Below are 17803 nucleotides of genomic sequence, written 5' to 3'. Positions count from 1 at the left end.
TATTTGATTCAAAGATTACAAAGAAAAAATAAAAATGAGCATCGGTGCTATTTTTTTAATATAAAAATTACTAACCAAACACATTGTCGATTTTCAATTTTTATTTTGTAGTTCTAATTTTTAATTTTAAAAAATTTCATTTTCATAATTTTGATAGTGATGCGCCAAAGGTTGTCACCATAAAAGAGATTTGTGTGAAAGATATTGATCCCTCAAATTTGATAAAAAGACATTGATCTTTCTTAAAGTTTCAAAAATTTTAGGAACCGCCTCTAACGTTTCAAGAATTTTGAAAACTTCCCCTGAAATTTATCAAAAATATACAAACCTCCCTTTAAATTTTACAAAAATAAAAAATAAAATAAAATAAAATATTTATTTATTTAAGGAGAGGTTTGTATCTTTTTAACAAATCTCAGAAAAAGTTTGTATCATTTTTGAAATCGCATGAGAGATCAATGAAATTTTTGAAATTTAGGAAAAGTCCCAATCTTTTTGACAAATCTAAAAGGATCTTAGTGTCTTTTGCTCAAAGATTTATTTCATAAAACTCACAAGCAAGCTCCTCAGATATCAAGTGACCACACAAGGGATAGCCCCTGGCTCAGCGTTACTTAACTCAAGCTTAGAGTTACAAGATTCTACCACTAATTCGCCTTGGTCCACTCTACTGTGGTTCATACGAAGTGTGAAAGATTATACCATAAGTAGAATTGGATGAAAAGTGGAAACGCTACAGAAGCTGGCAGCCCATTAAACCTAGAGAGAAACAAGTCAAACTGACGTCCTTTTTCACAGTAACGATGAAAAGAAAAGAAAATATCAAAAATCTTAACGTTTCAGACTTTCAGTTGAATTACAAAATAGAATGAATCAAAATATTAATGTCAGAATGTTATGAAATAATATTTGACTGAAGATGATGAAGAAATTAAGTAATAAATTTGATTCTATTTCATTTTTATTTACTAAATCTTGTAATAGATTAAAAACCACAGAGCAATGACGTTCAGTTCAGTTCCCTTCCATTACTAAATTAGATTTTGTTGTTGTACTGCTCAAAGCAAATAGGGCTTTCAATCTGAGAGACAGTTCGTCTGATTCAGAAGGTTCCTTCCCATTTTCTTAATTCTGCCCCAAGCTAGAACAATGTCTACCACTTCACACTTCAATTCATGACTTCTTCGTAATGATGTATACATCCATCCTTCATCAATCAACCACAGTACATCCTGTTCCCCCAATAATTTCATGAAATGAAAAATGAAAATCATTGTTAGATACGTATAATTAAATGCCCTACACAATTACTAAAAATGTTGGGTGAGGGTAACCCGCGAGATGGCACATGACGCCCTACAATCCATAGAGTTTTCTAACTACCCATCTTTAAATGAATTCAGTAATAGTATATATCATGGACTTGGGGACCTGCATGACAGGAGAGAGAGCCCCATCTCCTCTCTCCTCTTGTCTTCTAATGTCACGGTCCGGTAACATTTAAGTACTTTCCCAGCTGAATAGCCTAAAATAAACATCAAATTCATAATGTTCATTTACAATTTAGCTTGGCTTTCTTCTCACCAGCAAGGCATGGTGAGAAAAGGACTTCAAACGGACTATTAACTGCTTAAGTTTACAACCATCAAAATGAATGGCCAGCTCTTTAAAGAAAACAAGTGAGACATTTCAGAAGTAAAAACAATTTCATATTACAAATATGTTCAGTGTTCAAAGAATGTCACCACGCATTGACATCATTTTCGGTAGTCTTATAAGACAAAACCCCACCCGGGACCAACTTACAGATTCATCCAAAACTCTTAACACTCTTAAAGCTACAACACATTCTACAAATAACTCAAGCCTCCAATATGGTCCATGTAATTAAACCAACATAAGACAGCAGTAATGCCCAAGCTGTTCAGAATTTCAGGGATCATGTTTCTCATGGAAAAAACAGAGTTTAGGAAAAGCGACTATATTGAGGAAATTCTGACTCATGCAATCACATCATGGCATTAAGTACTCTGGTGGCTCAACTACAGGAAAATTCAGAAGTCTCTTCCAGAGATCCAAAAAAAATGAAGAGCAAAAACAAATGGAAACGAAAGTAGGAAATGTCAGAAACATCTTACCCAGCGACCTGCTTGACCTCATTGGCATATGAAGAGAGGAACCCTTCTGTGCTCACACTAAATAGTAATTCCAACCTTTGTAGCTCACACTAAATAGTAATTCCAACCTTTGTACCAATGACAAACTAACAAGCAAATTCTCTGTAGATTACAGGCATGTTCCAACATATGAAGAGACTTTTTTTTTCCACCTAGAATCATAAACTAACAAGCAAATTCTCTGTAGATTACAGGCACCTCCCAAATCATTAAGTAAACGTCAATAGTTATGATTTCTGGAGAACATGTTTCTCATAGAGTGCAAGGATATCTTTCTTGTTGGGATTCCTCAACTCAAGAAGCTGAGCACCAAAGTTATGCTTTGTTAGCTCTTGCTTGAGTTTTTGAACGGTGAACTTTGTATAATCCTCTCGATTGATATGCTGGCTCTGATTATCATCATCGGCCCTGAAAACTGATCCACCATCCTCTGCCTGTGTGTACTTTACAGGACTAGTTGAGCTTTTGGACCTCTTACTTCCTCTGATTATTTTGTCACCAGTATCCATATCGTGAACAGAATCCATGCCTATTTCATAGTCATCCACCCTCGCGCGTTTTCCATGTGCAGCAGTCTTGAGCTTACTATCCAATGCTGTTTCATTCAGTCGTACGGAAGTCAACTCCTGTTGGAGTAAATCAAGTCTCCCCTGCGTGGCCTGTAACTGAACAGAAAGTGCCTCCGCCCTGTTGTTTGCTTCAGCTCGGGCTGTCCGCTCTGTCCCAAGAAGATTCTCAAGCACTTGAACTGTATCAGCCCTCTGCTCATTGTTTGATTTTAACAGAGACTCTATTTCTGTCTCCCGTTCTTCAACCCTTTCCTCCAGTAATTTAACTTTGGAAACTGCCTCCATTTCTGACACACGCAATGTATCAACTTTATCTGCCAAATCATGTTTCTCCCTCTCCAAATTTTCAATCTGCCTTTCAGCCCTCTCAATCTGGGCCAATCTTTCCATTGCTAATCGCTGAATCTCACTCTTTTCCTTTTGGGCAGAGACTGCTTCAGCTCGTGCTTTGTCAGCCAACTCAGTGGCTCTCTTGGCTTCTTTTTCAGCAATTCTGCACCTTTCCTGGACTTCATCAAACCTTTGGAACTCAAATTGATACTTCTGTTCTAAATGGACTTTCTCCTGCTCAAGTATCCTAGCTTCTCTCTCAAACGACAGTGCCTTAGCAGTTACAGATTCTAGCTTCTCGCCCAACTCCTTGATTTTAAGGTTCAAGGATGATATTTCCATATCATAGTTCTTAATCCTTGATTCAGCAGCCTGCAGATAGAATAAAACATCTAAACACTACCATATATACATATGCAAACAAAGGCAAGCATACATTCTAATTTATGAATATTTACATAAACTATATTGCAAAAAGAAGATAGAAATTGATGCAAACGTAACTCTTTTTAACTTCCATTAATATCTTCAATTCCATTAGTACCATTTTATTTCCATGATTGATGAAAGAACAAAGTTACAATTTTTGTAGACCCTACAGCCAAAGCATATGGTAGAATCAAGATCATAAATCTTGATTTTGACTAAAATTTCAAAGCCCCAAAAGTAAAGAAATTTTTATGCCCATGTCGATTTTGATTATGATTTCGATTTTAGAAAAGCAATGGATTTCAATTTGAAAAAAACAATGGATATTAGTAGTAAAGCATGGAATACTTGTTTGAAACTCTAGACTTGATTAGTAAACATAATAATGTAAGTTTTAAGACTAACGTATTACAAATTAAACGCACTTAAGTTGTGCATGAGGTGGAATAGTTGTAATATAATGTGTATTAAGCATATTCACAACACAATATGTGGATTAAACATATTCAGTTCACATAAATGAAACTCATAAATCAATTATATATTAAGTATATAAACAAAGATAATCTAGACATGAATGGTTAAATAATGTTGTTGCAAGTTCAATTTTTCATATAATTTCAAAATCTATTGTAATAATATTTTGTTTCAATAAAAGATAATAATGATAAGATAAATTACGAGAGAAATTTCACTTTGCATCTATTTCTCACATTTTAATTCCAAGAAAATTTCATTTTGTAGTTAAAATTTTGACAAGTTTCATCAAAATTTTGAGATTTGATCAATTTTGATGAAAATTATGTAAGATGTAAATCAACTGCCATTTCAATTTTGAAGGTGATGGAGAAGCAAAAATTTCACAATTTCGTGGAAATTTATGACCATGGTTGTAATCACACCAGGGCACAGACTACCCACTTGTCATGGACAGAGAAGGATTGTGGAGTGGTAGCAACATGCCTAGTGCAAATTGAAGCACAAGACTGTTGGCCTAACAAGGCTAATCTCGTTTTGATGATAACAAATTAAGATTACTAAATGTGCTTTCAAGTTGAGTTTCAGGAATCAAGTACTTTATAAGGTAAAGTGAATCTACTTGAAGAGGTTGAATGAAGCTTAGACTTAAAGCTACAAGTCATGAGGGATATGAAGCATATTAAAGAGTTGATCAAAGCTCGGACAATTGTTGAAGCAACATGAAGACTTAGGAATTTATTTGATTTATATTTTTTAAGTCTTATGTAAGTACTTCTAAGGTCAATATTGTGTTGAAGCTCTCTTAGGATTCATTCTGGACTTAGAGACCTGATTTAGAACATGGAAAATAATTTTGTAAGGTCTAAAATACTTTTCAAAGTAGTAAACAGAAACAAGTTTTGGAATCAAAATGTGAAAGACACTGAGTAGTTTAGTGGTCAGGCGACTGATGCTTTTGTAACAGGCGACTGATATGCTACTGCCAGTGTTAATAAGAAACATAATAGGATCAGGCGACTGACCCCTCGGGATCAGGCGACTGGACTACTACTGTCTATTCTGATGTGCTATTTTGAATAAGTTCAAGCGATTGACCTCATGGATCAGGCAACTGAAGTTTATGTTTTGAACTTCTAACAGTGCAGATTTTCTTTCTGAATTCGAACATTTGAGTTTCCAAACTTGGGGAAAATGGTAAGAAAGTTTCTTACTCTATATAAAGGTTATTTTTTCGCAAACTAGGGCAACCAAACTCACACATATAATTCAAATTCATGTTATACTCTTGCTATAACTCTCTGAAAATCCACCGTGAGCTTTTCCTGAAATCCCTAACTTATATTCTCATCTGTTCTTATTAAATCTTCATTCTACAATCAGAATTCTTTAGATTACTTGTGAGCTTCAATCTGATATTGATTATCTGAAGTATATTGTGCTTTAAACTTGTACAAATTCTGCTCTGCTGAGAGTTATTTTCTTGTACGAATATTGTATTGCTGTTTTGCAATTTTTGACGGTTCAGGGTTGTTGAATCGTTGCCTAGCGAGAGGGTGTTCTCGTTAGAGAGAGGTCTCCACCTACCAACGCAGAGAGGGTTGCTTCACCTGTTCAACAAAGTGGTAAAGGAAATCCTGAGTTGCTTAAGGCAAGGACGTAGGTTGTAGGCCGAACCTTGTACAAAATCTAGTATTCGCTCTTCTTCCCTTTCTCTTTAATTTTTGCACCTTATAATCTGCATGTATGTTTTAAATTTATTGGGAAATTTTCTGAATACAGAGATTTGATTGTGTTTGAATCAAGTTATTAACCTGGCTGTGAGTTTATGTTGTTGGATGAAAAATCAGACAAGAACTGATATTTAAATTCAGGTGTGATTGGCTGAGGTTAAATTATTTTAAGTCTTTATTTAATTGAAGCATAAGCATCAAGATAACTTAACTTGTATTACTGAATATGTGGCTTGAGAAAATTCTTGATTATTGCTGAAATTCAGAACTGAATTTTGAATTAACTGAAGTTTAAATTTGGATTGTATTTATAGCTTCATATATATACCTAGGATTATCAATTGGTATAATACGTTCGCTGATTAGTATTTTGTTGTTGTTATTGGTGTGAGGTTGTAGTTGGATTAATTTTCAAACAATAAACTGAAATTCCACTAAATAATTTTAAAATACCCAACTCACCTCCCTTTTGGGATTACATCTTTAGTTTCGAAGACAATAAACACGTGGTTTATAAGTGTGGCTTTAATCATAGGTGGTAGCTGCAGCTTGACAACAATTCTGTGCACTTTGGTGGAACAGTCCCAATTTCCCAAATGCCCAATATGGCTCCTCGAGCACATGAATGCTTCCTCTTGACAGTTGCCATTTTCAAAATGGCAACCAATGCTCTTTAATGTGGCCTGAGGTTCCCACTCTTTGCCCTAGGCCAGACACCGTCCCTCACTAGACTCACGCATATGGATGTCTTATGTATGATCCAGCTAAGAAATTAGACATTAGCTCCTTAAGATGGGTTGGGATATCAATCTCTAGGCTGGAAACCATGCCTGGCATTGTGTGTATGAACTTGCATGGTCTAATCATGGTGAAGGCTTTAGACTGGCTTGCCTGTGTTGCTTACGCACGTGGCACTTGATGGGCAAAAAGATGACAAGCAAGCAAAGCATGGGAGGGTTGTGGTTATACAATTGTGCGGAAATCAGGTAGCTAAACACAAACATATATGGACAGCAAATTTGGCATGGGCTAGGACCTAAAGCAAGGAATTGGAAGTGGCAGTAGCATAGGCCCAGGCCTTCCTTAAGGCAAACATCTTGCACAGTTAGAACATATGCAGCGCAAGGCAGACCATGACTTGCAGGTAGGAAGATATGAGCAATTATTACAGCAAGAATGTGATATGAACACTTGCAGCTTGACGGCTATGGGGCAAAAAGCTGGTGAGCGACAAGCATGGACTAGACTCCCATCTGCTGCGACTTAAGTTATGATTCTAAATAATAGTGGAACATAACTTGCTCTGTCCAATGTGTTTTATATGGTTAGTCAAGGCATCAACAAACTGTGTGGTATCCTGAGCATGACTATACAACAAGGCCTAAAAGGTAAATTGCCTATACCTTGGTGGCTCAAGTTGGTGATTTCCAACAAGTTCAAACAATTGGGGGCATCAACAGCTCAGTTTTATAATTAGGGCCATAAAACATATGCCCTAAAAAGTTGTACAATACATCATCCTAGGGAAAATGATTCATTTATAATTGTGGGAAAGCAACAAGGCTAGAATTAATTCTTGTAATTTTGAGTGAGATTTATGTCTTGCACCTCTGCTGCATGATGCCTGTAACGATTGCTGTGTGCAGTGCTGAGACAAAGCAGATGTCTTGGGGCCCAAAAAGCAAATATAAAAAATAGTGGGAAATTTTTCCACCCCCACAGACATCATATAGCTTTGCCATATGTACATTAATCAATGAAGGCAGCATGCCTAACTAGCTTCTTATGAACAGATATCATATTCTATTTATGCTTAAAATTAATTAAGAGCACACAAACAGGTAACCACTTAATGAAATAGCATATGTGTGCCTTTGCCACCATTATTTTCATATAACATAAAAATCAAATACAGTTACCTTCAATTCTAAATTCAATGTCGTCAAACGCTGCTCAGCACGTTCAATCTTTGCAGCCTTCTCCCTTATTTCCGATTCCTGCAGAGGGGATTTATTTAATTAAAACTCTGCATCTTCATGACTACTGCAAAAAGGATATGTTGTAGCACAAATAAAGTGGTCACATGCACGTGTGAGCATGCTTGAGAGAGCGATAGAGAGAGAGAGAGAGAGGGGCAGGAAAGGAGGGAGAGATGAAGGAAAAGTGTTTCTTTAACCTTCTCAGCTAAATTGCTTGAAAATTCTTCCCTCAAAGCATCCTCCCTCTGTTGTGTTTGCTTATTTGTGCGTTCTTGAACAATTGCTGCCTTTTCTAGAGCAGCTTTTGCTTCTCTAACAGCAATATCATATTTCCTTTTCCATTCCTCCGCCTCCTCTTGAGCAGACTGAGCTTGTTCTCGAGCAGCTGCCAACCTTGCTTCAGCAGCAGAGCTTCTGGCCTTCAGAATGGCTATTTCACCACTGGCCTGGTTTTCCTCAGCTTTTTTATTTGATAGAGCCTGTTCATATTTCCTTTTCCATTCTGAGGATTCCTGCCTGGCAGAATCCAATGTTTTTAATAAACTGGAACACCGTTCCTCCATTGAGCTGCGATTACTCTGCAGATTAGTTATGCGGCTCATATAGTCATCAGCAAGATTCTTCTTATCATTAATAGCATCCTCATAACGTTTCATATATTCAGACTTATACTTCTCACTAGCTTCTAGTTGCTTGTGAAGTAATCCCATCTTATCTTCAAGAGAACGGCATTTTAACATGAGTGAACTCTTCTCTGATCCAACTTTATCTATTTGCTTCTTGACAAGGTCTAGCATTGGACCTTCCAAACTGGGTGTGTGATAATAAGATAAGATGAATTTAAATGTAGAATCATAAAAAAATAAAAAATAAACAAATAATATATGTATGTATGTATGTATGTATGTATGTATGCATATGTATATGTATATACAGACCTCTGTTGTAAGAACTTGGTCAATTTTTGCCATTTTCCCGGGCCATGAGATGATGCTTCATAATCAGATAGAAGATCATCAAGAACCTGCAAGACATAATCTCAACAATATCAGATTGTGTATTCCAACATAAAGGTGGCGTCTAGTTTGTAGAATAAAAAATTTTCTAAAATACCTAAGGAAGAATATACAGATGCAACGCCCAGTGCACGCTCCCATGCCCTATAAGGGGTCTGGGGAGGGTATGACGCCTTTACCTCCATATCTGAAGAAACAGTTTCCATGACTTGTAACCTTTTGGTTCGAGTGTAAAGCCTTTACTGTTGTGTCAAGGATCATCCTCATGCTGAAGGCATATTATGCAAATTAAAAATGGATCTAGATTCCATAGTCTATATATAGATATGGTACAGGAGCTTTGTGCACTGGGGGTTGCATTTATTTTACATATAGATAGATAAATATACAGATATAGATGAAAAAGAAATTTCAATGCATTTGAGAAGGAGCCATGAGAGTAAAGGGAATAATAATACGATAATAAATACTTGCTAACCTTGATGACCTGATCTAGTTTTGCATCAGGTGCAAGACAAGCTGCCCTCAGCTTCTTTTCCATATATTGTATAGAATTTGAGCACCTTAATTCAGCCTCCATAAATGCATTCCTTTTATAGTCCTGTGGAAGTGCCAAATAGTTAACACCGTGAGCAGCAACGCTGCCCAGCAGATTCTAATAAAAATAAAGATGGTGATGATTGACTCATAAAAACAGGACCATAATCAGTACTAGATTAAAAAATATATAAATTGTATTCTTTAGTCGAGGTCAAAATGTAAGAAATTATACGGTCCCACTTCGTAAAATTAAAGTTCGCATTCTATATCTGTAGGAGTAAATCGCAGCTTTCAAGTTCCAATGGTGAAGTGATTCATTTAGGATGACAAAATATCAGTCATACAGGCCACAGACAGAATGATATATGGTGCACATCCACATGAATCCAAGTCCAAACACACATCTATGTATGTTGAAACCTGTCTCACATCTCATACTAAACCCCATCTTCCCCCTACTAACTGATCCTTGGATTCAGAAAAGGCCTACAAGTAACATTAACATCAATTCATTGCTATTTGGATCATCTAAATCCAAATAGTCCTCCATATCATATCCTGGTAAAATCCTACATTAGCAACCCCGGGAATCCTCTTCTTTTGTACAAGGATGTATACAAAAACAGTAGATCCAAAACCTAATACAATATGGAGTTGCATAAGTGCAGCTATCATAAAATTCAAAAGTAGACTAATCTAGCATTTAAGAATAGCTTATAAAGTTCCAACAACTTGAGGAATTCAACCCCATCATGTCATGTTTTTACATTCTTTTTAACTCAAGTTTTGCAGCAATACATGCTCTATGGAAATCACAAGGATCCTTAGTTATTAAGAAAAACTACCAAAATTTGGGATCCAGATTGAGGCACGACAATTTTGCAATAAAATACTTTTCAGAATCTATGTCAAAAGAATAAAGAACATTATCGATCTATAGTAAAAGTCTTTTCCAATTCCAAGAAACCTAACAAAAGGATCCAAACTAAAGGTATATGGACTAATTACTTGAAAACCAAATTGAACCGGTCCTGTTTCAGAGCATCCTAAAATGATTTCTGGGTACTTTTGTACGCTTCTTCTAGCTTCTATAACCCTAACACTTAGGTGTACTTGTAGTTTGGTATGGATACTAAATGAACATATCAAACAAAGATATGCAGTATAAATTATAAACCCTTCTCCAGCCTGGGAAAAGCAGCGAAATCTAGAAGCTAGGATTTCCTCGAGTACTTTTAGATCTTCAAAAAATTAATTTCCTTTATATTTTTATAAACTCTCTCTTACTCTTACTTAATATTTTTAAATCAATCGAAAGTTCTTTTGCCCTTTTAGGTAAACTTTTAATGAATCAAATCCTTTCTCACTTCTAATTTAATATTTGTTGACTTCTGATAATAATCAAATTGGAATGCAAACCCAATGTTTTTACTCAAATCTTCATCCCTTTCAAACATGATTTCATTCAAATCGATATGCAAACCCAATGTTTCATCCATCTCAAACATGTGTTCACTCAAATAGATATTCAAATCAAACTCATCATTTTCAAACAAACAAGGTCTTTCATCTTCCATCATCCCATGTTTTCAAAAATTAGAATTCTACGAGACCACCACTTTCTTAAAGAATGATACTAAATTTTTCGATCCCAATAGCCCTATCTTGTTCACTCTTTGACAGTAATGATCTCACTAGAGGGATCAAAATGGAATTGATTTATAATCTTTAGATCTTATTCAAGGCAAACACACAATATACAGCAGTAACTTCTTGGAACAAGTGTCGATAGGGACACTGGTTAACTAATATCCATTTAGGATGGTTAGTCAACCACCTTCTCCACACACAATTGTACTACTGATCCCAGTCTCTACCCACAAAAGAAAAAAGGGGCTAGAACTGCACTCACCTGCCGGTGCATGTGGTCGACCCTGCCAGCATTTAGTTGGCGTGTGGGGGCGCGTGGAGTGCCCCCCAATGATGGGGCTAGTCATGGGGGTTTGATTATGGGTATATGGTTGGTTTTGTGATTTAGTATGGAATGAAGGTGGATTAGGGAAGAATAGCAATGAGAATGGAGTTTTCCGGCGACAGCAGAGGGAAATAAAGTTTAGATAGGATCATGCTCTGATACCATGTTAGATTACCACTTTACTTAAAAACTTAAACTGTTAGTTTGTGGGCCAAACAATGTATATCAAGCTTTAACACTCCCCCACACATGCAGTCCAACAGCACGTGACGAGATAAAGACACGATAATATCACCCATTATAGGGAACACAATAATTTTTTAAATACCACACAATAAAACACAAGCAACAAGACTAGAACGCAAGACCTCCAAGTAACCAGCTCTGATACCATGTTAAGATTTGATTAAAAATGAATGACTTAACTTGAAGATAGATCTCTCCCCCTATTTATACAAATTTAAAAACATTCTAATGACAATAATACCCTTACTAACTCTCAGTAATTATCATAATAACACACTCAATAATAATAATAATACTAAAAGACACACATAACCTCTAACAAAAACAACATTTGGCACATAAGAAAGAGAAGTTGGATGTGCAAATGTGACTACACGAGCACGAGAACAGAGGTGCTGAGAAGAGAAAACAAGGACAAGAAGAATTGAAAGCTCAAATTTGAGGAGTTAGGACAATTTTAGTGATTAAGAAGATTAAGATGAAGACAAGATGAGATTTGCACAAGGTTATGGAAACCACATTCATAGGGCATCTTCCATTAATGATGATTTTGGAAACATTTTCTCCACACTTGAGAAAGGTGTGAAAAATCCTGAAATTGTGTCCAAAGTATGACAAATGGTATCCCTTTTTCCAATAATTTGTCACCATACTGCCCGATTTATACATATATATACTGCAACTATATATCACCAAAAGTCCTTAACACAATTTACCCACAATTCTCAATCTACTCATGCAAAACCACAAATCTGGCCCCAATTTTCAAGAACGATCTTCAATTCACCTTTGAACTTGAGTTCCATGCAGAAAGAAACAAATTCACTTAGATAATTCTCAAAAAAGTGACAATCAAACATGATACTCAATGCTGGCAGTGACAATTTTTAGCCTTCCATATCAAATTACCACACTTGCCTGCCATATATCATGACCGGAATCAAAATATCATGCTGCAGAAAAAATGTCATGGAAAAACCAAAAAATCTCGCAGCTGGAGGCTAGTTCTTGTGAAACTCGAAAATGCAGGGAAGTTTGGTTCAGTCACACACAAATCACTAGCACGTAGACCACACATGCCGCCACCAATGACCTAGAGATGAAGTTTGGAGCGAAGGTCGATCAAAGGATGCCACTTGCAGTGGTGATGGTGCACCAAAATAATCCCTAGAATTTAGGGATTTCAGAGGGACGATGGCTGGGGGAGTTTTCTCCAGCGCATGGAGCCACACACTAGCCAGAAGGTGATGAAATTTTGCGGAACTTTTAAAAATTTTCTGTTTTTAATGGAACAGCAGGTCTGTGAAATGACACACGGCAAAGTGGTGTTCAAAATTTGAGGGCGGCGATTGTGATTTCAGGGCGGTTTTTTGACAATGAACAATGCTGCAGTGATGCAATTTTTGATATGCAGAATAGAGTGGATAAATGAGGAGAGGTATAGAATAAAGAAAAGAAAAGAAGATAGAAGAAGGGAGAAGAAAAGCATACAACAAGACAGAAGTTATGGAACAGAATAGAACAGCAGTACACATACCATCCAGGTGGAAAATTGGGAGAAAAATAGAAAGAAGAAAGGGGAAGGAGAATGAGGAGGAAAGGAAGAAGAATTCTCTTGAGGATTCTGCAGAAATCAGAAACAATGAGAGAAAGAGAGAGAGAGAGAGAATTAAGAGAAAGAATTGGAAATAAGATGAGAAGAAGAGTGGCAGGGAAAATGGGGGATTGAAATGAACAAACAGAGTTCGATTTTGGGCTCTGATATCATATGATGGACAGTGTCATGGATCTGCTAGCAAGGGAGAAGGTAGAACTGTAGAAGAAATTGAGGAGAGAAGGGAAGGGGAAGAAAAAGAAGGAAGAATAGAGGGGGAAGGAGATACACTTGAGGGGAACACACCATCTCAATTCAAATTCAACAATTACTACCTCCTATGTGGTTTCCCCACACTATTTACAAGAAAGCCTCTAAGACAAGAAATTATACATATACCCCTAAAACTACATAAAGTACAAACAAAAACTCTAAATACCAATGTTCCTAAAACCAAACTGAGCAGTGAACCATGTAGCTGTCCAGTTTCTGATCCTACTGGTCAAATTGGTTGGACCTCCGGTTAGACTGGCTATATTTTTCATTCAAAATGTATATTATATTAGTTATATAAATAACTTTTAGGTTCATATCACCACTGATATCCTAGATCAGTGGTTCTGGGACTTGCTTTCTCACTTCTTAGCCAGGTCTATGCTTCAATCCTCCCTAGGCACAGCCCACCTCTCTCCTCACCACCCACCCCCACCCCCCTTCATTTTTTTTTTCTTCATTTTTCACATCTTTTCACGATGGCAATTTTGTAAATTATTTTTTCACAAGTTACAAGTAACAACCTTACCAATTTTCTACTCTAGTTCTCTATTCTCCTCTCATCCATTTCATCCCCCCCACCCCCATCCCCCTTTCTTTATTTTTTATTTTCCCCCCTTTCATTAGAGGCCGTGCCTTGGTGCGATGGCAAGTGCCTCCACCTCAGTACGGATGGTCTCGGGTTCGAGACTTGGGAGCGGCCTCTCCAAAAATGGGGGTAAGGCTTGCCGACATCCACCTCTCCCAGAACCCACTCAAAGTGGGAGCCTTGTGCACTGGGCACGGCCTTTTTTTATTTTCCCTTCTTTCATCATTCAAGTCTTAATCTGGAATCTGAAAATAATAGAAAGCTTTTCGTCTTTCACATCACCTCCCATGGCAGCTGCAAACAAGAACAATATTGGTTACTGCAAGTCTCCTTTTTATGAATGTTTTGAGGAAATATATATTTATATATGCATTTTTCCCACAATCTGATTTGTTTTCCGAAAATCAGATCAAAATATGGTGGCTGTTGTTTCTGGGCCACTCTAGTTGGTGGGCAACCATCCATCAAACAAGGAGAAGATCTAAAGAGATTTGAAGTTTCAAACAACAAATTGCATTGAACTCAGTTTGGGCCTGCTCATCCTGGTCTTCCAGTTTTCCAATTTTAGCCAGTATAATCCGGGTCAGATAAATGGCTAATATCTTGATTCAAATCAGACTAGAACGAGGTCTGGTTCCCAGTTTAACGAGTCCAACCAGCCAGTCCAGTCCAATTTTGAAACATTGCTAAATATACATAAATATAATCCACTACTAATTAAACTAAACAAACAATAACTTAACTAAACTAAACAATCGCTTAACTAAATTGTTCTGAATGAGTCTCATACAAGGGTCTGCCAATGGTCCAGCTTCTTGTCCCACATCTGGATGGCTCTTGCAGTGCAGATAATAAGCTAGTGGTAGTGGATGCTTGTAGATTTATCCCAATGCCCTTGAAGGTAGACTAACGGCGATTAATCTTATTTTGGAAAGACGCAAAAGTGCCAAGCAACCAACGATCAACACCAAACTCCTAAAAGGCTTAAGGAGCAAGTTAGGAGAAGCGGTGGGAAAATAATTGGATCCAGCGAATGTTGCTAACTCTCCATTTATGCAACCTATGCTAGATGACATTAGAAGGTCTATACGTCCTCCTTCGCTGACATATGAAGGGAAAGAGGGGTGATCATTATGTGTGATGGATTGTCAAGACGAACTAGAGACACATAAATAAATTTTCTAGTTTACTGCAACAAGAGTGCCATGTTCCATAAGCCAGTTGATGCCTCTAATGTGGCCAGCTGTATGTAAATATGTAATTACAGTTCTAATATTATAGACTTGCATATTTTTAATTAGGTAACAGTAACGTTGACAATTAAATCTATAATTTGATTTCTAGTTAATGGAAAAAGTTGTTGAGGAAATGGAGGATAAACATACTGTCCAAACAATAGCAGACAATGAAGTTGCAATGAGGGTAGGGAGAAATTGTAGATGCACAAAAGGATAGTAGATGCACAAAAGGTCTTATCTATATTGGACAGCATGTGTATCTCATTGTATAGACCTTTTATAATAGAAGACATTGGTAAGAAAAGTAATGTCAAAAAGGTTTTGAAGGATGGGGTGAAAAAAGTGAAAACAAAACTGGTGCCCAATATAGATACTCAAATTCGACCAATTAATCAAGTGTTCACTATTCAGTAATAATTTTTGGAGATTGGAGAGAGTGCCTCTAAAATATTAAACGATATAATATGCTATAATATGTCTCTAATTATCCTTCACACAACCATCCATTTGTAGTTGTTGGCTAGCCGAACAAGCAGGTGACATTTGGTACCCTATTAGCTAAAACAGCAGTCAAACAAACAAATATTTGTAGTTTAAGTATGCTTAATAATTATTTTTATTCTATGTTAAAATATAGTTTTCAAAACTTATACACTATACTAAAATATGTTTTCCTTCAACCAATACAACCGAATGCTGGATTCCTTATGACATTTGTGCTCATGAGCTTCAACAAATAGCAATCGAAGTTCTTAGCCAAACCACACTTGCTTCAACGTATGAACAAAACTAGAGCTGTTAGTTTCATCCACACAAAAATGAGGAATAGACTAAAATACATAAGGTTACACAAAGTAGTTTTCCTGCATTATGACATGAGGTATAACTAAAGGCAAATTATAAGGAGAAGCCAGCAAGATATATATGATAGTTTTTAACCCAGTTAACTTGGACATGATCTTTGAAGAAGATGATACTTTGCGCCTAAGGCTAGAAGACAGAGGAGCAACATTACTTGGCGGTCAGGTAACATGTTAGACAAAGAAGTTGGTGGTACTACCGAAGCAAGTGACCAACCAATAATAAATGTGCATGATTCAAGTTCAAGTGCTCGACATAACACAATTGAGCCCTCTAATTGGTGGTGGTGGTGGTGGCAGAGGCGGCGGCAGCAGCAGCGACAGTGGTGAAGGACATCATTTGCAGGGTACGGAACGTTCTCGTCATTATAGATTACATGATGTGCCAGAAAATTATTATTTGAGTATTTCTCCTCAATTCCAATATTCACAACCCAGGAAGAGGAGTGCTGCTAGTGTTGACCCTAGTGAGAGTCATGGAATAGGAAGATATCTTACAAGAAGTTGTCACTGCTGAGATCAAGACTCTTCTGAAGATTCCTATGGTGTGCTTCCGAAGTTGGAGACTTTGGATTGCATGATTCATCACAGTCATATGGATCTCATGATAGCAGTTACTATCTAGATCCACATCCTACATATCATTATGGACCTTATCCCAGTGGGTCTAGTGCCTCTTCTACTCACTACCATAGCCAACTGCAAGCTCCAACCTATGGGCATGGATATGATCCAAAAGATTGGTAAGGAGGATATTTTGTACCTCATTTATCAGTTGGATTTTCGCATTTGGATTTTCAGGAGAATGATGTGGATCATGGGTTTATTATGCATTCCCACAAGAGTGGGGAAATGGTTCTTAATCTAAAACCCAAAGTGACAATAGAGATGGAAACTCTACAGTGCTCATTTTACGTCTCAAAACTATTGGTTGTGATTTCAATTTTATTTCTAAATTTTTTACATGAATGTAGTGCGATAACAAAAAATATGAACTTTTTTTTTTTGTAAACAGCGCATCAAAATTAATATAAAAACCATGTTACCTATTAAAGAGTCTTTGTAGGTTGAATAAAAGTAGCCAAGATTAATTAAAAATCATGCTGTCAGAATATTCATGCTCATTCTTGAATTTGGACATGTTTGTGTGTGTGTGAAAAAAAGTTCCTAAAAGCTGCAACCACTTCCCTTTGCATAACACCAGCTTCTGCCATGTCCATGACACCTATGACCATTACACGATGCTAGGTATGACCACATTTAAAGCCATGGTTGGTCCTGCATCATGTAGTAGCATAGCTGGCTCTAATCCAACATGAGCACAACCATCAATTAACCTTTTTTTTATAGCAAAAGAATATTTCATTAAAAGGAAGACCATCAATGTTATTTGACAAGATTCATGATTTTAAACCAAATCGACATGACTATCAGTGCTGCATACTGAAGGATTGAATATGCTTCATATAGCTTCAACAGCCAACTGTAAACCAACAATTTGAAATTTGTCATTGAAGTTTACATGCTCCTACATCCCCCAATCATTTTCATACTAGAGCACAACAAATCCAATTGTGCCCAATCTCTTTCCCCATTTAGATCCCCAAAGAAAAAATATTAACTCCACGAGAATTTTTTTTAATAACAAAATAAAACTATTAGTGAGAATAAATACCAATGGACGAAGAATAAGAAATCCTCCCAGTAAGAAACACAAAACAAGCAAACTAAAAACCAATCACATCAAAGTTGCCTTCCAATCTTGTTGGATATCAGAT

The 17803-nt window shown here is 36.7% G+C and overlaps 1 protein-coding gene across 2 annotated transcripts in view; it reads right to left on the bottom strand.

Moving 5' to 3' along the window:
* Nucleotides 1-1965: 1965 nt before the first annotated feature.
* The window catches only part of LOC131144354 (uncharacterized), a 61977-nt gene continuing 46139 nt past the window's right edge, over nt 1966-17803 (bottom strand). For both annotated transcript variants that reach the window (XM_058092945.1, XM_058092944.1), the window contains exons 10-14: nt 9189-9311; nt 8633-8718; nt 7892-8504; nt 7635-7712; nt 1966-3448 (exon numbers count right to left, since the gene is read on the bottom strand). In XM_058092945.1, coding sequence (XP_057948928.1) covers nt 2405-3448; nt 7635-7712; nt 7892-8504; nt 8633-8718; nt 9189-9311 — 1944 coding nt within the window. In that variant the 3' untranslated portion in view covers nt 1966-2404. The remainder of the gene's footprint in view (nt 3449-7634; nt 7713-7891; nt 8505-8632; nt 8719-9188; nt 9312-17803) is intronic.

This window comes from Malania oleifera, chromosome 12 (genome assembly GCF_029873635.1).
Source record: "Malania oleifera isolate guangnan ecotype guangnan chromosome 12, ASM2987363v1, whole genome shotgun sequence".
Classification (NCBI taxonomy): domain Eukaryota; kingdom Viridiplantae; phylum Streptophyta; class Magnoliopsida; order Santalales; family Ximeniaceae; genus Malania; species Malania oleifera.
Note: the sequence above shows the minus strand (reverse complement) of the source record. Positions and strands in the feature narration are given on the sequence as shown.